Source organism: Gadus macrocephalus, chromosome 1 (genome assembly GCF_031168955.1).
Source record: "Gadus macrocephalus chromosome 1, ASM3116895v1".
NCBI lineage: Eukaryota > Metazoa > Chordata > Actinopteri > Gadiformes > Gadidae > Gadus > Gadus macrocephalus.
In genome coordinates this window covers 1,155,777-1,179,762 of record NC_082382.1, presented here as the reverse complement: position 1 = coordinate 1,179,762, position 23,986 = coordinate 1,155,777, and the positions used below count along the sequence as shown (strand labels likewise).

Here is a 23,986-nt window from a genome sequence, read left to right as displayed (position 1 = left end):
TTATGATGAAGAGGGAACGCTCCGTTCACTTGCATGGACAGAGTCTCTGGTTACTAAGCAACCTCAACGTCTTGGCGGACTATTTCTCTGCTGATCAACACTACAGACACTACACGAACAGAAATGGAGGTGGATCAAAATATCATCGTCGCCGTGTGCGGCCGTCCTGTCCTGTACGACACCACGATGGTGTCGTACAGGGACAGGAATAAAACAGAGGGCGTGGGTCGACGTGGCAGAGGATATTGGTGTTCCTGGTAAGATCAGTGAATAATGTGCGTGTGTATTTTGCTTGGCTTCAGCTATCGGTTGTGTTCTACTATGAAAAAAGTTAGCGCCGGTTAGCGGTAGCACCAGTTAGCAGTAATATTAAGTGATACTACTACAACAGACTGTCCCGCTTGTCAGGTTGCACAACTTAATATGTATATATGTTCTTGTCAGTGGACGTATGTCGCAGGAAGTGGAAGTCACTCAGGGACAGGTACATGAGACACAAAAAGAATGAAAAGGAGGGAAAAAAGAGCGGGTCAGCGGCAGGGAGAGTGGACACGTGGAAATTTGCTTGGGTCCTGTCCTTCCTCGACCCCTTTGTCACCCCGAGGGAGACCAGCAGCAATTTACCTCTGGGGGCAGAGGAGGTTGAGGGGCGTTCACAGGGGCGCGTATAGCGCGTATGCGACCATTTTTGACACAAAATGGTCAAGCAACATTTTACGCGCGTATCTCGCGTAAAAAGTATGCGAGATACGCGTCTGGTGTGGCCGCACCTTAAGCACAAGTTTTTTCACATGGGGAACATGCCTAACACGATTGGAGTTATCGATTGTACACATGTGCATATCCAAGCACCTCGTGAGAGGGAGTGGGAGTATGTAAATCGGAAGGGGAGGCACAGCATCAACGTACAACTTGTGGGCAACGCCGACCTCATCATCACCAACTGTGTTGTGAAATGGCCAGGGTCTGTCCATGATGCACGCATTCTAAGACAGAGTGCACTATACAGAGAGCTCCAAACAAACCGGCCAAATGGCATTATATTGGGAGACAGCGCTTACCCACTTCTACCATGGCTAATGACCCCTTTTCCGGTTGCAAATACACCTGAGCAAGCACGCTTCAACATTGCACATTGCAAAACAAGATGTGCCATTGAGCGCTTAAATGGAGTGCTGAAGAGAAGGTTTGCCTGTCTTAACTACCTGCGAGTAGAACCTAAGGTGGCATGCAACATAATTCTGGCCTGTATTGTTCTGCATAACATCGCCACCAGGCGTCATGTCCCTTGCGATGCCAGTGACGCTCATGATGGACCTGAGCCTGAGGGACACACTGGACATGCTATAAGAGAGGGAATGGTACGAAACTACTTTTAACTTTGAATAACTGTGTACAAATGTATCATAGCTTTTCTTTATTTTATTTTTACTCATCATTATCATTTTGATTATAATTTTTATGATTTGAATTCATCCGAAATATGAATAAATGTATATCATTTGCCAAAAAACTGATTTTGTCATCATTCATTTTGTTTAAAAAACTCAGAAAATTCAGAAAATCACAACTGAATCCACCCTTCTGGTGGGATCAGGATAATCTTGTTTTTTTGGATCAAATGTATCCCAAACCAACTTCAAAGTTTTGAACAACACAAAAGGAAGGTTTGATCCAGATCAAATGTAAGATCGGATTACGTGATCTGATCTTCTTTCTGAATCCATCTTTAGTTTTGAGCAACCCATTTTCAAGATTTGATCCAATCCGTTATCCGAAATCCCACTGGATTACTTTTGAAAAACTGGGCCCAGGAGAGCGCAGAGACACATGTGATAAGGAACGGCCGTGTTGGGAAAAATAACCTGCTGAGTACATCACATGTACATTATAAATATAGCTAACTCCTACCCTAGCCTGATGAGCACATCACATGGACACATTATAATATAGTCAACTCTTGCTCTAACCCAACCACACAAACATGATAATATATAGTCAGGTCAAGGCCGGAGCTGAAGGCACCATCTCCCAGGCAGGCAGATGGTGGACACTCAGACAATGCACCAGTATCATCTCCAGAACGGGAGAGCCACATTAATTTATCACACAGGAGACATTTTGAGAGCTCTTCCCCGTTAGGAGGAACCAAGAGATACCTCTGCCCACACCAGGGGCCTGAGAGCCACATTAAATTATCACACACGAGACATTTCAGGGGGGCACTCCCCGTTTTAATTTATCACACCGGAGACACGAGGAACTCTCCCCGTTACGAAGCTCTCTCAGGGCCTGGGAGCCAAAACACACAGAACCGCACACACCTCAAACGCACACACCTCATCGAGAGGAGGATACAGCATAAGACTGCATCACACAGGGACTCTTCACCTTCTTCTGAAGCAGACCTTCCACGGAGGCGAAGCTCCAGACGAACCATCAGCGCTGATTAGGGACTTAGACATATTCGATTTCTCACGCTTTATGACTCTGTATAACCGTTGCCACTTTACTTAATAAATCCAAGGTCCTCGTGCCGATAGACTTTATTACCTCTCCGTCTCATTTTATCTGGTCCAGTAGCTAGACAGACCGTTTTTCCCAACAGCCGCAACCCCTTGTTTATGACGTCTCAAGGAACTTTAATCGATAGATTACCATCTGGTTAACAGAGGCTTTTGGTTTGTTGGGAGACAGCTGCCCTCAACAGAGCAATCTCAGTGTCTTAGAACTCCTGACCACTCAGCGGACTTCTCTGCAGACCTTTAGAGAATGAAAGGAGCCGCAGGGAGAACTCCCATCTGAGACCTCAGATTATTGTATAGTGCGCCTATTTTGTTGTTTGTTGATGCATGTTGTGATGCATCTTCGTTCGTACTTTTCTTACCAATCTGTATATAAAGATAAAAAAATAAGTGTAAATAAAAACAAATGGAGGATAAATATACCATGTGTGCATGTCCTCTCGTGTGTGTCAGGGCCACCGAGATAATGGAGGTTACTCGACTGTTGGAATACACAAGGGGATATTGAAAGCATACTTAAGATAGAACAATAAGAATAATTAGGAAATAGTTCTTTATTATAATTGATTTACGATAACATTTGTGTTATGTATTTTAAGAACATGAGCTGCCCCCACATAGCCTCTAGGAAGCAGATTCAAATACACAAGCTGTATTACCCTCACATAACCCTCACATTAAATGTATTATTATAACCACTAGGAAGCAGGACCAAACATATAAGCCGTAAATACTATACATTGCCACAAGGGGAGCAGGACCTTACTGAAGGCTGCAATAGCTGCTCCATCCACAGAAGGCAGCACCACAGACAAGTAAGGAAGCCGAGGCTAATACGTCACACCAGCCACGCCCACTTCACACAGGCCACGTGGATTTGACCATAACAGTCTCGACAGAGAGGTTGGAGGTCAGAAACTTTCGGTAGCTCAGACTTGCGGGTTAGAGTTTTGATCAGCTGGGAGTCGCTCGGCACGTGTTCGACACACTTCCCCTCCTTTTGCTCCGTAGTTACCATACCGAAATAATTTAACAAATAAAGTGAGTTAAAAGCGATCCGGATTGGACTACTTTCTTCGAAGAATGCTGCAATTTGGTGACCCTCGACGTTCTTGGAAAGTGCCGGGTCCGAGACTCGGGAACACGCGGCCACCGGGACACAAACAAGCTCTTCGCAGGCCACAGAAAGGTACAGAACCTGTTGTCCATGACTAAACTCTGTAATAGCTTAGTATAGGAAAATTTAGGTGAAGAGCTTGTAGTGCCTCCATCTGGTTGCGGTGCTCCGTGATTTCGGGCCTCGGGTTAAAAATCATAACAGCCGTGTAGTTGGACGGCCGCGGACAACGCTAACAGATTTAATTTAATAATTATATTCAAGGAGCAAGGGGCCAGAAGTGTGTTTTTATGGGAATGTAGATAGAAGGTATCCATCCCATCTAGGCCTGATGTTTGTACCGTCTGGAGACAGATTACAGCGGTTTATTTGTTAAATAGTGAGGGGACGGATTACTCACTATTGTATTATTTATAACCGACTATTTGGGTTGACCACCGTTACGGAGCGGTGCAACTGGTCGGATAGTCTAGTTACTCTATTAATCGGTTGCATATTCTCCCGTTGGCTTGGGCTTTGTTTGCCCTGAGGCGATACCGCATGTTATATAAGCGGTAGGGGTTCGAATGGGATCGGTTCCCCCCCAGCACGGTAGATGTAACTCCATTGTGCATCTTTTTCTAAAGTAATCTCCCTTCCGTAGAGGCGGCCTTGCGCAGTTTTAACCCAACTGCTTTGCATGCTTCACTGACCCGCCGTGGAAACAGACACTTACCGGCATCTCATACTTCCTACAGGGATCCATACAGTGCGTTTGCCCGAATAATATCTAGTTCAATTTGCGACGTACTTTGTTTTGTTACACGGGCATTGGGTGAAGCACGTGGTTTCGGTGTTTAAAGGAACGTCGCGTCTTGTTGACGTGTGTTCCTTTTGTGCCACACCAACGCCATCTTTGTAGTCTGGGAGCCTCTGGCGCAGTTCTGTAGGTCGACAGACGCCATCTTGCTTTGTGTAAGGGCCGCATGGTCTTTTGCATAAAACAATAGCAGCGGGGTACCCAGTTCAAGTGTTACACCTCTCTCTCTCTCTCTCTCTCTCTCTCTCTCTCTCTCTCTCTCTCTCTCTCTCTCTCTCTCTCTCTCTCTCTCTCTCTCTCTCTCTCTCTCTCTCTCTCTCTCTCTCTCTCTCTCTCTCTCTCTCTCTCTCTCTCTCTCTCTCTCTCTCTCTCTCTCTCGTTCTATATCTCTCTCCAAAGATATGTTCCCTTAAAGATCCATCCGTTTCAAATGATAGTGATGTGTTGGCAGCTACTTATTCAGCCAATGGTGCATGTATAATTGCCACATTTCACTAGTCAATAGCTGGAGGTATTATATTGTATATTTCATTCCAATATTTGAGGTATTTAGTTTGAGTTTGCTTTAAATATCAATATTTTGATCATAACTACAGTTTTCGCACGCTCATTGAGTGCCCTCAACCTCTAAGACTCATTAAATCCATAGCAATAAGTTGGAAACCATCAGCAATGTTACTAGTTTCTGAGCACATAATATTTTAGCTATAATGTTGTAACGTATAGCATTCGACATCTTTGGGAGAATAATATTTATGTATCCATGTGGAAATATCTTTAAACACTCTGTATGTATGTACATGCATACATCTTTTGGGCAACATACGAGAATGTTGTGCCGCAGATCCAATATGGGATATTGGGATCTTGCATCTCTCTCTGTCTGTCTGTCTGTCGGACGGACTCTGTCTCTGACTCTGTTTGGAGATAAGCAGGAGTAGTTAATACTACCCCCCCTCTGGGCTGGTTCCTATTTACAGCCACTTCCGGTTGGGGAGGGGGGTGCAGGGAGGGGGGGGGGGGTTATGATGGGCAATAAAACCATAAACCCCCTGCATTGCTATGACTTGTATAATGCCTGTGTTGTGCCTGTAGGGGGCGCAGGGGTGCTGGGATCTGTATAAGCATGGGTGTGTAATTAGTGTAGGGAGGTGTGTGGGTGTTTACCTCAAATAGTTTAAAAAGGGGTGAGACGACTGTGATAGTTGTAGGGTCATAGCATTCAACAGGTTGTCGGCAGTGTTCTTTTCGTTCAACATGGCCTGCTCATCAGAAGATCCCCACAGATCAAACAGCGCTATTTGGCTGTACAGGGACCCTCGCACCCTGTCGCCCCTGTCTTCTCCCACCATGGACTACTCTGCATCGAGCATTGTGGACGCTGAAAGCCAGTTGTCTGAGGGTACGTCCAGTTTTAGTACACCTGTGTCTAACTATGTCAATAGTTATGGAGATGCGGCACTGCTTAATGCTCCACTCAAAAGAACGAGGCCTGTTTCAGGCTTGAGAGACCGGAGTGCTGGGGATTCATTCACACACGTTGGCGAATACGGCTTGGAGTACGTAATATCATGGGTCGATGGAGGTGTCATTTTGAAAGTTAAAGATTGTGCTACAGAGTGGCGGTTGAACGTTCATGAGTGGAATTTTTTCTTTGAGATTTTATGCCCCATTCTAGACGGTGTCCGGGGCACTTGGCATGTAGGAACCCATGTATTCCAATGGACTTTTCAGTATGAATCGAGGATTCATCGCATGGATGCAAACTATCATACGAAGAGACCCCAGGAGTTAATTTTTTTCAGAGGCTGTGTTGATACAGACGAGGTACCACAGTGCTATGATATGCATTGCATCGGTAGCTCTCCTCTACACACCAGTGTTTCAAAAGCTGCTGATTATTTTGATATTGTCTTTTTCATTCAGTGGGCTGATTTGTCAGCACTACGTGCAATTTTTGCAGAGATTGATTCATTGGTTAAGACGAATGAAGAGCCATGGCGCACATCTAATGATGAATACAGAATGCGCCTGTTTGAGTCGACTGGAGTTGATGAGGGGGTATATGGTGTGTTTGAGTATGTTTAGGGGTATGTTAGCATTAGAAAATGTCTTGAGGTATAATAAAGGGGGCTACATGTTAGTAGTATTAAATGTGTTTTAAATGTGTTTTGGTTATGCATAATACGTGTGTTGTGTTTTTTTTTTTATATTCTAATGGTATATTCTGATACGCTTTGCAGCACAGGGCAATGATGAACATACACAAAGTGGGGGCGTGGCTATGGAGACTGGTGATTTAAAGGCCGTACAACCCGTACACCACTGGCTTCAGGAGTATGCCATCTATCTGGCCGGATTGAATTTGTCCTTCCTACACATCGGAGAGGGCAGTGAGACGGAGGTGGACACTGCTTTGAGAGATGACGGATGGCCTGTATCAACACAGATCCGTTTAAACCCTGCGGCGCTGGCTGTTCTGCGATTTACCACTGGTATCTGTGGTAGCCATCATCACACAACAGAAGCAGGCGGATTGCTGGGGGTGCCAATGTGATTGCCCAAGTCAACGACGCCAGTCCTGCATGCATGGAGCGACACATCATCACTACGAATCCCATTACGATGCCATATATGGTATGTTGGATAGACACCCCTTCCTGCTACTTTTAGAAACTGTTTTAAAGAATACTGTAGGGTTGACTGTGTCCCCAGGAAAAATCTATGGTGTGGTCGATTCTTTTCTATGTGATTTATTGTGCGACACCTATGATACCGAAAAACTGGATTTAATAACCAACGAAGGTGTGTCCGCTTATGATATATCTGCTTATGATATATGAAGCCATACAAATGTGGCGTACTACTGTCATGGCCACTGTTGCGGTGCTGTGTACTCTGCCCCTGTGTTGGCCACGCCCCCTGTCTGTCTCTGCCTTGCCTGCCACTCAACTGCTCACACCTGGCCTGCATCGTCTCATCAACTCCCCTACAAATACACCTGGTTTCCCTGCAGTCATCGCCAGATCGTACTTCGTGTTACCGTGGTAGTTATTCGTTCCTGGCTCCAGTGTATCTCTCTAGTGTTCTCTCTTGTGGAATTCTCGTGCCTCACCTTTGTTTTCTCTCACCTATAGTTTTTGGATCGTCACCTCCAGCCTGCAGTCTTCACTCCCTCCAGCCCGATACGCTCCACTCCAACCAACCTCCTGCTTCACTCCTAGCTGATCTAAATAAACCTGTTCACCGTCACTCCAACTCCTTTCCAGTCTCTGTGTTCTGCTCTTGGGTCCAGCAGCTAACGCTACCCTAACAACTACATTGTCATTAGGTAATACAATGCCTGGTGTCAAGCGTCGTTTATAATGGGGGTTTTGTTTTCTTATGCATATGATGCGGATAGCAAGTCTGTATCAGATAGACTAGCCGTTTTGATGTATGCTGCCATAGAAAATGATACGTAAGTCCCATCATAATGCTTATATCAAATGTATGTAAAGGGATTGGAATGATTTGGTCATGAAATTCTTGCATGATAAACCTACTGATCAAATGTTAGCTGAAATATTTCCCCATTTCCCCGACGGGGAGTGTTTTACTGTCGGACATGTGCTTTTGTATCGGATGTCTTGAAGTTGAATAATGCCGCAAACGCAGTGTATTAGAACTGCTGGAATGATGTCTTGTAAAATGGTGCAGAAAAATAAAACTGCCTGTAAGCTATATCTGAGCATTGTTTTGAGTGGACATTTTAAATAAAAGGATGGATAACTCTGATCAGTGTCTCAGTATTCGTTTTTTGCCGCAGTCATACGACATGGATAAACTGCTGCATAAGACTTATTATGACCCCGCTGGACCAGGGGGTTACGGCGGTATCAATAAACTACGAACGGCCCTCGAGCATAGTGAGGGTGCAGTACCTCCTCTAAAATATATCAAGAAATGGCTGCTGAAGCAGGATCCCTACACTCTGCATGTACCTGCACCGATACATTTCCGCAGAAATAGAGTATTGGTTAGCGGAGTAGATAGACAGTTCCAGGCTGATTTAGTGGATATGTCAGAGTATGCACCCAAAAATGATGGTGTGCATTTTCTGTTGACGTGCATCGATGTATTCTCAAAACATGCATGGGTTCGTCCATTACCGTCCAAGAGGGCTATCGACGTCGCTAAAGCTTTTGGTGAAATTCTCAGCGAAGGGCGTACCCCCGATAAATTGCAGACTGACGCTGGTAAAGAATTTTATAACAAGATCTTTCAGCGTTTGATGGAGCGGTACAACGTCAAACATTTCTCTACATCTAACAAGACCAAGGCCAGTTTAGTGGAGCGCTTCAACAGGACTCTGAAAACCAACATGTGGAGATATTTAACAGCAGCCAATTCCAAACGATATGTGGATAAACTACAGGATATGATCCATGCTTATAACCATTCATACCATAGATCGATAAAAATGACCCCGGTCAGTGTTGATAAAAATAATGAGAAAACGGTGTTTAATACACTATACAAAACCACTCAAGAGCCGATGGTGGTGTTTAGATATGATGTTGGTGACACGGTTAGAATTTCAAAAGTCAGAGCTACATTTCGAAAAGGATATGAGCAGACATTTACAGATGAATATTTTGTAATATCACAGCGCATAGCGAGGTGTTCTCCAGTCTACAAGCTGCAAAACTATGCAGGCGCCCCTGTCCAGAGAACATTTTATGAGAAAGAGCTACAAAAAGTTATAGTGTCTAAAAACAAAGTGTATAAAATAGAAAAGATTATAGATAGAAAAAGGGCGGGGTCTAAGAATCTATTATATGTCAAATGGTTGGGATGGCCGGATGCATTCAATTCATGGGTTTCTGAAAAGACACTAGTCGACGCGTAAAGAGACATACAACCCAGTATAGCCAGAGTGCACGATGGATAAGGAGGTGTCTGGGGGTTTCTATGTGACTCTGGCGAGTAAGGCTTCGGTAGGGATCTACCCGCAAAATAAGATATGGAATTTTAGAACTAAATTAGCAAAAGCTATTAAGGGTGGGGGAAAAAAATCGATTTTCCGATTTTAATCGATTCTCTCTAGAACGATTCGTTCTCGATTCAGAAAGGTTCATAATCGGAATTTTAAAAATTAAATTAGTTCGCCTGCTGCAACATTCTGTTCGCCCGCTGCAGAACGCAACAGAAAACTCTCCTCTCTGCTCCGCTATACACGCATGCGCACTAAGCGCACTAAACGCACATGTTGAATGTTTATAAACAAAGTTTAAGCGGCACCAAAATGTCTGCCATGGAAAGCCCTAGACCTATACGTCCTGCACCGGCTTCTTTGAAAACTGCCGTATGGCAGCATTTTGGATTCTATGAGAATAATGGAAAGTTGGACAAGACCTACACAATATGTAAGGTCTGTAGAAGTCAGATTAAATACTTCGGAAATACCACCAACCTGTACAGTCACATTTCGCGACACCACCCAGAGTTGGGAGGTAAAAAGGGACCCGTTCCTGATGGCAGACCCAGCAGCCAGATGACTATAGAACAGGCACTGGGACAGCTGCCACCGAATTCGGAGAGGGCACAACGGATAACTAAATCCATTGCAAAGTTTATTGCAGTGGATTTAAGGCCGTATTCAGTGGTGGAGAACATGGGTTTTCGGGAAATGGTTAAAACAATGGAGCCTAGATACAAAATACCTTCTCGGCGATTCTTTACTGACACAGCAGTACCCACGCTGTACAGTGAAACCAAATCCAGAGTTTTGGACACTTTGGTGGAAGCGGGTAGGGTAGCTTTAACTTGCGACGCATGGACATCAATTGCCACGGTGTCCTACGTTACCATTACTGCGCATTTCGTAGACAAAGATTGGCAGCTCGTGTCACTGGTGCTCCAAACAAGAGCAATGCATGAGAGTCACACTGGCGCAAACGTGGCTGAATTGTTAAAGCGGGTAGCAGATGAATGGCATCTCAATGACAAAGATTTAGTTTTAGTGACAGACAATGCCACTAATATGGTTGTTGCAGCCCAACTTGGTGGGCTTCTGCACGTGAGGTGTTACGCCCACACCTTAAACCTGGCTTGTCAGCGAGCGCTCAAGCTGCCGTCTGTGTCCAGGCTCCTGGCCAGGATTAGGAGAATTGTTTCGTTTTTCCACCGGAGCACCGTCGGCGCATACGAGTTAGGAGAAAAGCAGAAGCTGCTGGGTCTGCCATGCCACAAACTCAAAACAGACGTCAGCACCAGATGGAACAGTGCCTTTGAAATGGTGGATCGCTTTTTGGAACAGCAGCCTGCTATCTGCGCCACTTTACTCTCTCCCCAGGTGAGGAAAGGACAATCACAATCTGATCTCTGCACTCTCAATGAGACCGATGTCGCCAATGCAGAGCATTTCGTTAAGGCCCTCAAGCCAATGAAGGATGCTACTACGCTTATATCCGAGGAGAGTAGCCCCACTGTGTGTTTGATTGCCCCACTGCAAGCTCAACTCTGCCAGGAAACGCCGGGCAACATTGCAGACTCAGAGTCATCAATTACCCGCGATATAAAGAAGGCGATCAATGAGGACCTCAGCAAAAGGTACACGTCTGACCTAGAGAGAGAAGAACACTTCGTTCAGCTTCTGCTCTGGACCCGAGATTCAAGGGACTGCCTTTCCTTTCTGAAGATGATGTAGCGGAAACATTTGGAAGAGTTGTTGCTGAAGCTGCATCACTTGAGGTAAATTTCATTTTATTGTATGTAGCATTATTGTACGATTTTAGGCTGGCCTACTTAATGCATAATACGGGCTCATGTATTGTCCGGAGGTCATTATCCAAAAATAAGTCCCGACGGGGCGAACAGCACCCCGACGCGCAGCATACGACGGACAATACATTATCCCGAACATTATAGCCTACGGTTAGGCTACTTGCCAAAACGATAAAAGACATTCATCCAAAATACCTCATTTTAATGATTTAGTTGCCGTTTTGTAATTTCCGCTAAGAAATAAATAGTTCTTCAAGCAAATAGAACTTTTCAGTTCCAGGCGTTGCGAAGAAAGCCATTACTTGCTGACTTCAAATTACAATGAGTCTGTTACGTTAAATTCCCGTACCACCTTCGGAATTATATGAAATATGTGAATTAGAGGCACAAAACACAATATTGAATAGATATTGAACAGTAACCTAATACCTAATTGATGGTTTGACTTGTTTTATTTCGTTTTTTATTTTATTTTATTTATTTCTTATATGGTTAGGATTGGATATATTTACATTATATGGCAATGTAAAATGAGGCTACTGTGGTGATCTGTTCTTATTGTGTTTACCTACAGCAACAGGTAAGAGTGGAAGAACATGAAGTCACAGAGGGCACCCAACCTACAGAGGAGCAGAACCAAAGCTCCCCCCCTGCCAAGAGAAGAGCACCATCCTCTTTGTTGGAGAATCTGCTGGGGAATACCTTCTCTAGGGCAACTCAGCCCATCTCTGCCTATGCTCAAGCTGAGGAGGAGGTCAACAAGTTCCGTGGTGCTCCACCAGTTCCTCTCTCTGAGGACCCTCTCAGCTGGTGGAGGAAAAATGAGATTATGTATCCCCTGCTCTCCAAGTTGGGCAAGCGATACTTTTGTATTCCGGCCACCAGTGTCTCTGCAGAAAGAGTGTTCTCTACTGCAGGAGATATTGTGACTGCCCAGCGGAGCACACTCACACCAGAGCATGTAGACCAGCTCCTGTTTTTACACAAGAACTTGCATATGCCATGAGCTTGTTTTCTTTGTCAGATCACAACACTTCATTACTTAGATATGTTAAGTTAACACATTTCACCCCCTTTTCTCTGGCAACTTTTGTTTTGTGTACTAAAGATGCAGACACACTGCCTCGTTTCTGTGCTATGAGAACTATGTTATTTTGTTTGTTCCAAGTTGTGTTTTGCTATTTATACAGTGTGAGATGCAGTTAGCTCTACGTTAGCCTAATGATTGGGTAGGAATATTGCCTTCAATTTAATGTTAGTCACATGAATATGAGAACTTGCATATTCCATGAGCATCCACCAGTTATTAACTGGAAATGAAGCACCTTTAAAATGCAAGCGCCATAAAGTAGCATATTATTGTGTAGCATTATTTTCTTTCTCAGGGACATGCTGCTTATTATCAAAAATAAAAGTGGCATTATGTGTTTGAAGTCTTATTCTTATCATTGACTAAGAGCAGCTTTTTCTTTAATAATTTAAAAGAAAAATTAATGTATTTACATTTTAACTAGGCTACTTCCATATTGTGCTGAAATGCAAGCTGCATTGGTTATTGTGTTGTCGATAGAAATTCATATTTGTGACAAAGATATTTTTTCTTTTATAAAAAGGTCATTCATCTATTGATTTTTTTGAGCAATGCAATAATCGATGCAGCTTGCATTTCAACATAAAATGGATGTGTTAAAAAAAAAATATATATATTCTTTTTTTATTACAAAATCGATTTAAAATCGATAATCGATTTTAAATCGAATCGTTGACCTCTGAATCGATTTCGAATCGAATCGTGAGGTGCCAAGAGATTCCCACCCCTAAAAGCTATACACACCAAGCAGCCCTATGAAGTAGGCCTAATTGAAGCTCAGTACCCATGCAGCTGGCATAGCTTTCCTACCGAGGACGCTACGATAACCGTTACCAATGGTAAAACGGGTCATATGACATCATGTCTATTAGTGGGTGGGCTTTATGATAGTATTTGGCCAAATATGATACCGGCGGTAGCGTTATACTACATCATGAAGGTATTAGAAACCGCATATATGTAGAAGGAGACGATCACCTAGCGATCGTCTTTAGAGGAAAACTGGCTGCTATGCTGGGTGTCGATGCAGGGGTCAAGCAACCAGCCCATAAGTCGTATGCAGCATACGCCCCCCACCCCACCGATATTCACGGGGGGTGTTACAACATGTTCATATATAGCGACATTGTCGACCATCAGTTGGTAGGAGATAGTTATGTCCCCCTGCTAAGGAGTATTAATATAACCGACACTAGCAGGAGACACTGCATTCACATGTTCGACAAGCCGCATTACGTACACGTAGCCCGAGACCCTCTTGGAGATATTGAAATTGATCTAAAGTCTGACCAGAATACAAATATAAAATTCACATATGGTAAAGTGATACTCAAGATGCATTTTAGACCTGTAAAACAGCAGAATTCATAGCTCTATCTATAGGGATGAGGGGGTATAGACCGCCTTACGATGAGAACAAATATGTTCAGTATTATTTAAACCAAGCAGGGAGTGGGCTGCCTGGATATGAGGGTAGCAGCACACAATATGGCGCTGGCATCGGAGGGATGTTCCGCAGCCTCTTTAGAATGGCTATTCCGTTATTTAGGCGAGGGGTTAGCATAGCAAAGCCTCATCTGAAGACTGCTGCTAGACATATTATAGGCGACGTTATGACCAACATAGCCCATGCTGCATCTACGCCCAAACAGCAGGGGTCAGGCATGAGGGTATATGCCAGAAGAGCAACAAAGTATCCTCCCATAGGTTGTGGGCGTACCCGTGCACCGGCACGACGTCGTAAACAGAATAAAAGATTGGCCTCTATCAAAAAAAGAGCCAAACCTAAAAGGATCAGGAAGGTGGCAAACCGTCGTTTTAGAGGGCCTGCTAACGATATATTCATTTAGACTAGTATAACAGAGGCTGAATAACAATGGCGTTGCTACATAGCATGTCAGACGAATGCATCAAGAGCGAACTGGACCTCTTCTCACTGCCGATGACGCAGACTTCGATAGAAAAAAGTACATACATTGAAATACCCCCGCTATCGGCGCTAACAGATGGTGGACCAATAGAGTTCTTTGTATCGGCCAGTAGCGAAGACTATATAGATCTAAACAATACGTATTTACACCTGCGGGCCAAGATTACTAATCCTGATGGAACAGACTTGGCTCCGGCGGCAGCCGTGGGACTGATTAACTATCCAGGATGCACGTTATTCTCCCAAGTAGATATTACTCTGGGTGATAGGCTTATCACCCAGTCGTCAAACACCTATCCGTACAGAGGCATAATAGAATGCTTGCTAAACTATGGAAACGGGACATTAGAGACCCAATTTGGCTGTGGTCTATTCCAGAAAGACACACACGGTCATATGGACGAGATTCTTCCTGGAGGCCTCAATCTAGGCTTAACGACTAGGAGTGAATATACGGGTCGAAGTCGTATAGTTGAGCTGATATCCCCTATACACGTCGATATGTTTTTTCAGGGGAAACTGTTGATTAACGGAGTTGATCTCCGCATGAGATTCATTAGAGCAAAAAATGATTTCTGTCTCATGTCCGATGGCGCTGTGGAATACTGTGTATCTATAGTGTCGGCAAATGTTTTCATTAAAAAGGTATCGATAGCACCCGGCATCAAGCTGGCCCATGCCCGTGCGTTAAACCAGGCTAACGTCAAATACCCCGTTGATAGGGTGTGTCTAAAGAATGTATCCATCGCTGCTGGCAGCAGAATATGCACACAGGATAATCTATTTCTTGGACAAATACCCAAGATGGTTATGTTTTGTGAATAACGAAGCATTCACAGGGAGTTATGATAGGAATCCTTTCAGATTCCAGCATTTCGGCATTGAGTTTTTATCCCTATATTGCGACGGTCAAGCCTATCCTGCTAAACCCTTTAAACCTGACTTTAGAAACGGTCTGTATACCCGAGAATATTTTCAGCTCATTCAGGCTACAGGTCGTCAGCTCAAAGATAGAGAAATAGCCATTAATCATAAGGAATTTGGGGATGGGTATGCATTATTTTGTTTCAACCTTGAGGCGGACGAGGGCTGTGGACAACATGTATCGCTAGTCAGAACAGGGAATGTGAGGCTAGAAGCACGATTCAGAGCAGCTTTGGCTACAACGGTCAATTTGATATGTTATGCAGTTTATGATTCTGTTATAGAGATATCAAATAGACGGCAGGTGTTGTTGGACTATGTTACGTATTTTAAGAATCTAAGCTACCCACACATAGACCCAATGATGCAGGACCAAACATATTAGCCGTAAATACCATACATAGCCACAAGGGGAGCAAGACCTTATTGGAGGCTGCTCCAGCCACAGATAGCAGCGCTTTTATATATACGAAGAAGCCGAAGCCAGTACGGCACCCCGGCCACGCCCACTAGGCCACGCCCACTTAACGGTCTCTTACCTGTGAACCCAGTGTGAAGAGACCAGAGAGATTTTCAGCGACACCCGCGAAGGGTCACGGGCCTTTGCCCGTGGCCCATAGTAGCCAGAGTTATTATCTCTCACACGTGTTCCACTCTTTAGCTACAATTCCCTCCGTATAGCTTCACTTACCATGCCGAAACATGCCGACGACTTTATAATAAATGAAGTGAGTTTAAAGCAACCCGGGATTGGACAACTTTCTTCGAGAATATGCAATAGATGGTGACCCCGACGTTTGGAAGGAAGTCCCGAGAAATCCCGGCGGCCGCGACACTAAAACAACTTCAACAGGCCCGCACGTCTGAGGTAAGTAGAACTCTTTGTCTTAAAGATTTAATCTGAAATAGGATTGGTTATAAGAACATTTAGGTGTAAGTTTGTTTTAGCCACCGTCCGGTCATGCTGCTCCAGAGGCTTACTCCTCGTTTCCACATACGTACATTCTCGTATGCGATTCAACCGTCTCCGACCGAAAGTCCATTCATTCCTATGTGATTCTCCGTAATGTCCGTTTTTCCTCCGAGACTCCTCCCCTCCGTAAAATTTCTGTCCGGTATGTCCGTAATATACGTTAAAAAAATTGAACTTTCGCCGTCGTTTTACGGAGATACCGTATGAAAGTTTTTATGTTTTTCACAAAACTTGTAGGCTAAGTACCTGGCAGGCCAAACTCCTCGGCGATCTCTTTCCAAGCCTGGTTGGTTTGTTTTTATCTCTGCATATGTCGATCCTCATGTTCCAAAGTACCGGTCTCCTATCCGCTTATCCGGGGTCGGGTCGCGGGGGGAGCAGCTCAAGCAGGGGGCTCCAGACTTCCCTTTCCCGGGCCACATTGACCAACTCTGACGGGGGGATCCCGAGGCGTTCCTAGGCCAGTGTTGAGATATAATCTCTCCACCTAGTCCTGGTTCTTCCCCGAGGTCTCCAGGGAGACGCCAGCCACCCTTCTGAGAAAACTCATCTCGGCCGCTTGTACCCGCGATCTCGTCCTTTCGGTCATCACCCAGCCCTCATGACCATAGGTGAGGATGGGAACGAAGATCGAGAGCTTTGCATGCGACTCAGCTCTCTTTTCGTTACAACGGTGCGGTAAAGCGAACGCAATACCGCCCCCGCTGCTCCGATTCTCCGGCCAATCTCACGCTCCATAGTACCCTCACTCGCGAACAAGACCCCGAGGCACTTGAACTCCTTCATCTTTTGTCCGTAAATAAAGTAATGCCCGTACGTAAAACACTAGCGACTCCTTCCGTAAATTTACGGAAGCACGGATACGAAAAACATACGTATGTGGAAACGAGGCGTTAGACCTCGACTTAACAAAACATTTTACATTCAAGTCTGTTGGTATTTTGTTATTAAAGACGATGAATTGTTAAAAGCCCCCCTGACCCCCTACACACGTGAAGTCCCCACCCCCCCCCCCACCCTCTCTCTCTCTCTCTCTCTCTCTCCCTCTTCTACCCCCCCTCTCCCCACCCCCCCTGTTTACCTGGGCTCTCCTGGCTGTTTGATAAGGCAATGGTAGCCTGCACAAAGGGACCCCCGGTGTGTTATGTCTCTCTGTCTGTCTCTGTCTCTGTCTCTGTCTGTCTCTGTCTCTGTGTCTGTACCTGTGTTTTTAAGGTAAATAGTGAAAGCGCCGAAGTTAAGCCGGGCCACTATAAGGTTTATTTATTACCGACCATAAACTTCCAAACTCTTTACGGTGGGGGGAGGAAAGGTCAGGTTTTTAACGTTAATCTAGCTTAGTTGCATATTAAAACGGAGGCTTGGCCAAATTGGATTGATTCCTCCCGGTTCAGTTAAGTCTAATGTGCAATTTTGATTAGTATAGAACGCAGCCGTAGAGTGTAACCACGTGGTGTTAAAGAGACGGCACGTCTTCGTGACGTGGGTTTCCTTTGTCCAGACGTCCGCCATCTTGGGTCTTGCAGAGACCAAGAGCAGCGGGGAGCCCAACTACAGTGTTACATTCTCTCCCTCTCTCCCCCCCCCCCTCTCTCTCTCTCTCTCCTCTTCCCCCCCCCCCCCTTCTCTCTCCCTCTCCACCCCCCCCCCTCTCTCTCTCTCTCCCCCTCCACCCCCCCCCTCCCCAGAAGATCCTATCATGAAACCCCCCCACTCCCCTTGCCCCAGTCTTCCAGGTCCAGTCGTCAGATCCCCCCCTCCCCACCCTTTGTCCCTGCAAACATTCTCTCCCCCTACCCTTCCTTATTCATATTGCTTAGAGAAGATCGGGAGCGGTGGGACGGGGGCTTCGATTTAACTAACAATAGAGAGGCAAGTGGCCTCGCTGTTGTTGGTTGGGTTGAGGTTCTTGTCTTATTGTTCTTGCTTCCCCTTGCCCCCTCCCACCCTCTCACCTAGCCATGTGTTGAAACCAACATGTAAATTTAGTTAAGTGTTTGTATATTTGAGGGTCTGTGTGTCTGGATGCTGAAATGCAGAGAGCCACTCCCTAGTTGATATCGGCAAAACACGCAAATATTTGTGTAGATTGTAATCAATGTTTTTTGATTCACCAACATTAATAGTTTAAACGATCTGTAAATGTTCACATTTGTACTAAATTTGTTCTTCCTCTTCAGGCCTTTGCAACCCAAGCAGTGATGGATGCCCGGCATTCATGGTTTTAACCGGTGCACAAGGCGGGAGTTAGCTCAACTGCTGTAGTTCAATTACAATAACATTTGTTTCAACCGATAACTTCTGAATTTTTCTTTTAGGTTCAGTTTTTGTTTAGTTTGTAGAATATCACCATATATTTAATACCCAGATGTGCATAATTGTTGTAAGTTTGAATGACTCTTTATTCTAACTAGTTTAGACGGTTTTGATTGACCTAGCTGAAGGTTCACCAGGTGTCAAGACGTAGGATTGTGGCACTTCCTGGGAGCCTCCGGGCCACACGTTAATCGACTAATCGTTCCTGCAGTGTTCTGAGGTGGTAACGGTGGGGCTCATGGGGAGGCCCCGGGAGAGTTGTCATTCGCGGGCTCACACAGGGAGAAATCGGGTAGGTCGGTAAGTCAGAAGGTTTAATTAATGTATCGATTTGATGTTGACCAACAAAAAACTAGATAATTATAATAATAAATACTGTTCATGTAATGGTATAGTTAGGTCTGGGACCTGCGTAGCTAAAAAAACTGTTTTGGAAATAGTAATGAACGTGTCCGGGACATGTATAGCTATAAAATAAGTCACTTTGCTAAGACATATTCACGTTTGATGTGGTATGCAGAAAGTGGCGATTTAATAAGGCGTATTCACGTTTGATGTGGTATGCGATGTACATAGGAGTGAATCAAAGTGTGGACAACATCAAATGCGAGCAATAGGTAGAATAAATGAAGATTAGGTCATCCAATATACATAGTTAGTGTAGGACAATCGGGTAGTATGATGAAGGTAACTGTTAGTATGAGATACGGTTAACACAGAAGTGATGTTGCACATGCAAATTTTAACATTGTTATTTCCCTTTTACATCTTTCAATGCGCATGGCTGAAGCAATGCGCAAGGAGGGATGTAGTGTGAAATTAAATCAAAGTAGATACTGTAGAACAATTACAATCCCTCAGATCAGGCTTACATTACCTGAGGGGCCCGACCCTATCCAGCTGTAATATCTAGAATAGTCACACCTATACTATTCTAGTAGAATCAACTGTATTTAAGATAATCAATATCCCGGATTTACTTGAATAACACATTTTAAAACAACCATACCAGACTATGTTTGTTATTGTGTAGTGTTGCTTGGTTGCCAGTGCAACCCGTTATTTCTGAATCGCTGCATTGATAATGGTACTGTTGATCTTCCTTGAGACGGTTGTTTTACAGGCCACCTGTTACTGACACGACGACGACGGAGAACCTGTTTGGAGGCTCCCATGATGTAGGAGTAACCTCTCTGAGTTGAGCCCTTGACAAGGAGGGACGAGTCTTGGGTTCATGAATTACAGGCCCGACGGCGTCAGAAGAAACAATGGCTACGATAATAACAACGCCCAAAACCACCCACATGCAACAGCGAACCAATGCACGAAGATCACATGAACCACCCGAATCCATGCTAGGCTATCAATAATCTTGAATTTTTTTAATTGTATTATGACTACCAATTTTTACTTTACTTTTGCACATGATGAAAATTGTATGACCTTGTAGCACATGACCAAAAGTATTAGCTCAGGATTTCTATGGATGGTTTTGTTTGTGTGCTGTTTGGCCATGCGATTGTATGATAACAAGATTTATGTTCATTGTTGTATTGTTAAATAATGACCTGTATTCCCAATGAGACCCACAAGGTGAATGACGTCTCAGTATTATGAGCGCATTGTGGTTTTTTCCTCTATTCAAGAGTTTTCCACACAGTTGATGGTGTTGATGATTGATCCTAATTTGACTATGTTTTCGGTGTGGTAAATGGTGTTTATGATTTAAAATATTATTGTATGGTCATCTAAGATGACCAAGGAGGGATTGTTACGTATTTTAAGAATCTAAGCTACCCACACATAGACCCAATGATGCAGGACCAAACATATTAGCCGTAAATACCATACATAGCCACAAGGGGAGCAAGACCTTATTGGAGGCTGCTCCAGCCACAGATAGCAGCGCTTTTATATATACGAAGAAGCCGAAGCCAGTACGGCACCCCGGCCACGCCCACTAGGCCACGCCCACTTAACGGTCTCTTACCTGTGCACCCAGTGTGAAGAGAGAGAGATTTGCAGCAACACCCGCGAAGGGTCACGGGCCTTTGCCCGTGGCCCATAGTAGCCAGAGTTATTATCTCTCACACGTGTTCCACTCTTTAGCTACAATTCCCTCCGTATAGCTTCACTTACCATGCCGAAACATGCCGACGACTTTATAATAAATGAAGTGAGTTTAAAGCAACCCGGGATTGGACAACTTTCTTCGAGAATATGCAATAACTAGTACTGAAAAGACGTTGCGATATGAATACTATAGAGCTAACAGCAGTGTGTCAGAAAATGGCACACAAGGCTTATTTTCTTGGTGCGTTACCATGAAATCATCTACCCCGGGAAATTCATCAGATGCCTGCAATGCTGGTGATCAACACCGAACCTTCACATATGGCCGGTGCCCATTGGCTAGCTATATATATTACGACAGAGACAGGGATACTTTTTCGACTCCTACGGCAACCCTCCATCATACTCTGAGTTTCCTGAGACCATACAGCGTTTTCTCGATCAGCACTGTATAGATGTAGTTCATTCTACACAACAGGTCCAAGATCCATCAAGTACCGCATGTGGGCACCATTGTGTTTTTTTCTTGTTTAATATGCAAAAAGGTGTATCCTATCAAAAGTTTTTGAAAATGTACGGGGGTAATCTACCCCGTAATGATGAAAAGGTTTATGACTTTGTTAGCCGTGTACAACCTAGTGTCTGTAATGAACATGATATGTTATGTGTGCAGTCATGTATATGCGGATGTAACATGTAACATGTGTTGTTGTTGTTTTTTCTGTTTTGTTTTGTTATGATAATAAAAAATAAAAAAATGATTTTGATTACATCTTAGTCGTACTGTTTTTCTTTATTTATACGTCTATAGCATATACATAAAGATACATAAGAAATTTAAAATGGTAACCACCCAGCCATATGCATTCCAGGGGAGGTAATAGATGGCAATGTCTGATTGCGTTTCCTCCTTTTACCACCAGATGAGACAGGCAAGGCTGCCGTCGCATTGTAGCCCTTAGTTGAGGGCATATGCTTATACATGACTACAGTTTGACGGAGCTGTTTATTAGGGATAGACGATAGTGGTATATTATTACTGGCTAAAGATTTCAGAAATACATTCCAGCCCTGTGGTCTGACAGATTCGACAACATTGTAAGGGGCGGTAACATTCTTTAACAGATCAAACATATGGGACCCCTTAATAGTGTCGCCTTGTAAAACGAGCTCCCCCTTGTCCGACCATGAGACATTTTTAGATTTCTTTAAAGAGTCCAGTATATGTCTGGTGTTGCTCTTGCTTCTGACGGGTAGATGTTTCATTATATCCTAAAATATGATCGCCGCTGGCATCATCATCATCATCACCACGCTGCTCCATAGCAGATGTATGAACAGGGCCCCCATCCGCAAGTGACAGAGTTAATTCTCCATGCTTACGTTGTCCTTGCTTAATCATGGATGGACAGCGCCGTACCTGGCAGCTTTTTCATACAGGTCTGTATCGGGAGTGTTCAACACCGTCGCAATGGGCTTATCCAGCTCATTTTCAGCAGTCTGTCTAACAGAATCCCTAGATATATCTTGTGCGTATGATCCATTATATCACCCTCCTCTTGAGAACAGGCTTGTAAACAATGGTATAGCCACAGACAGCTGGGGTAAAAGAAATCCACCAGTCTGATTGATTAGTCTTTTCTTTCTAGATATTAGTACATTTTTATTGGCTAGTATCCTGAGGTCCTTCTTTCGTCTACGCCAGGGGTGCCCAACCTTTTTTTAACCAAGATCTACTTTTGAAGTTCATGACATGCCAAGATCTACCAAGTCAAACACAAGGGCCGGGCAATAACAAGTAACAAGGAACCCCGAGTGCAGGTCAAATGTAGTTGTTTTTTTATTTGCACAGGAGAATAAACAGTAAGTTAAGTCCAATAAACGAGGAAATGATCAATGTGTCAAAAAATAGGTTGTCAAAACAGAACTTAACAAGCTCACAAGAACCTCTCTCTCTCTCTCTCTCTCTCTCTCTCTCTCTCTCTCTCTCTCTCTCTCTCTCTCTCTCTCTCTCTCTCTCTCTCTCTCTCTCTCTCTCTCTCTCTCTCTCTCTCTCTCTCTCTCTCTCTCTCTCTCTCTCTCTCTCTCTCTCATCAGACACACCAAAACTACAGAAAAGAGCAGCCAAGAACTCCAGAAAAGAGCAGCCAAGAACTCCAGAAAAGAAAAATCCAAATCTAAATAAAACACCACAATTAATACACACACACACACACACTCCAGCCAGGCCAGTCCAACACACACACACACACACACACACACACACACACACACACACACACACACACACACACACACACACACGTAGAGATAACTTCATAGCAGGCAGGAGGAGAAGGGAAGTCCAGTATTTCAGAATGCTTAACGGGGCATTGGCACTGGCAGAGAAACCGGCAGATGGATTCAAATTCAACTGGAAAACAGATAAAAATAGGAAAATACTAAGTACAAACTATATGGATGTGAAGATGTAACATACTCTTCAAAGTACAATATATGAATAGGACTATGCCTAATTCAAGATAAGAATAATATAATAATATTAATAAAAAGAAAACTTCTCTACCTTAGTGAGACTTCTGGCACTGGGAGGAGTCAGCAAGCTTCTCATAATCCGGGCGGTAGGAGCTGAGCGCCAGCCTTAGGCAGGCCGCAAGGTGGTCATCAGTCAATGTCGTTCTGTACTTCGACTTGATGATTTTCATGTGAGAAAAGGCAGACTCACACAAATATGTTGATCCAAAAAGGGAAGACATATTCAGTGCACATTGTCTGAGGCTTGGATACTTCTCTTCCAGCAACAGGTTCCAAAATTCGCCACTTATGCCAGGTGTTGCTCTTGCTTTTAGCTCAATGTCATTTGTTAGAGTAAGAATTTCGTTCTCCACAGCACTGCCATCCAGGCTGAAGAGCGTGGCTATTTGGGGGGCAATGCAATCAACATCAACATTTGCAAATGGAAAGCATAGGAACTGGGCAACGGGCTCAATGGAAGCAAAGTCCGCAAATCGGCGCTCAAACTCCGATAGAATGCTTTGAATTTGTTGCGCATAAGCATCTGACAGCTCCACACTTTCCTTGCCCTGGCGGCGGAGGTCTGCCTCCATGTGTGGAAAACTCCTCAGGTCACACCGCTGCAACCTGATTAACAGCAGGCGTAACTTTGTTTTAAATGCGTTCACTGAACTGATCATGTTGGCGATGTGCTTTCCTTTCCCCTGCAGCTCGAGATTCAAGTCATTGATCTTATTGGTGACATCGGTGAGAAAGGCCAAATCAGTGAGCCACTGGCCGTCTTCCAGCTGGGAATAAGCAACAGCATGGGTTGTTGAGTGTTTCAGGAACTCTTTAATTTCGGGCAAAAGTTCCAAAAATCTTTCGAGGAATCTGCCACGGCTCAGCCACCTGACGTCGGTGTGCAGCAGCAGATCTGTGTGGTCTGCACCTGCCTCCTCCAGCTGGGCACGGAAT

The 23,986-nt window shown here is 44.3% G+C and overlaps 1 protein-coding gene and 1 long non-coding RNA gene across 2 annotated transcripts; one reads left to right on the top strand and one right to left on the bottom strand.

Annotated features, from left to right (window-relative positions):
- Positions 1 to 779: 779 nt before the first annotated feature.
- LOC132459985 (uncharacterized) lies at positions 780 to 12,249 on the top strand. Its single transcript, XM_060054924.1, has 4 exons — positions 780 to 1,361; positions 10,542 to 10,778; positions 11,057 to 11,176; positions 11,784 to 12,249. The coding sequence occupies exons 1-4, from the start codon at positions 792 to 794 to the stop codon at positions 12,213 to 12,215; spliced, it is 1,359 nt and encodes a 452-aa protein (XP_059910907.1). The 5' UTR covers positions 780 to 791; the 3' UTR covers positions 12,216 to 12,249.
- A 10,082-nt stretch (positions 12,250 to 22,331) lies between these two features.
- On the bottom strand, positions 22,332 to 23,359 carry LOC132464902 (uncharacterized). The gene is made up of 2 exons (XR_009527391.1): positions 23,082 to 23,359; positions 22,332 to 22,928 (listed from the first exon to the last, which is right to left on the bottom strand). It is a non-coding gene; the product is annotated as an uncharacterized LOC132464902 (long non-coding RNA).
- Positions 23,360 to 23,986: the final 627 nt, after the last annotated feature.

What these genes read in the sequence shown, in the direction of transcription:
- LOC132459985 (XM_060054924.1), top strand. Translation starts at nt 792, where the DNA reads ATGGGGAACATGCCTAACACGATTGGAGTTATCGATTGTACACATGTG. An exon ending in ATGCTATAAGAGAGGGAATG is followed by an intron (nt 1,362 to 10,541) that starts GTACGAAACTAC and finishes CTGGCTTGTCAG; the next exon opens with CGAGCGCTCAAGCTGCCGTC. An exon ending in CTGAAGCTGCATCACTTGAG is followed by an intron (nt 11,177 to 11,783) that starts GTAAATTTCATT and finishes GTTTACCTACAG; the next exon opens with CAACAGGTAAGAGTGGAAGA.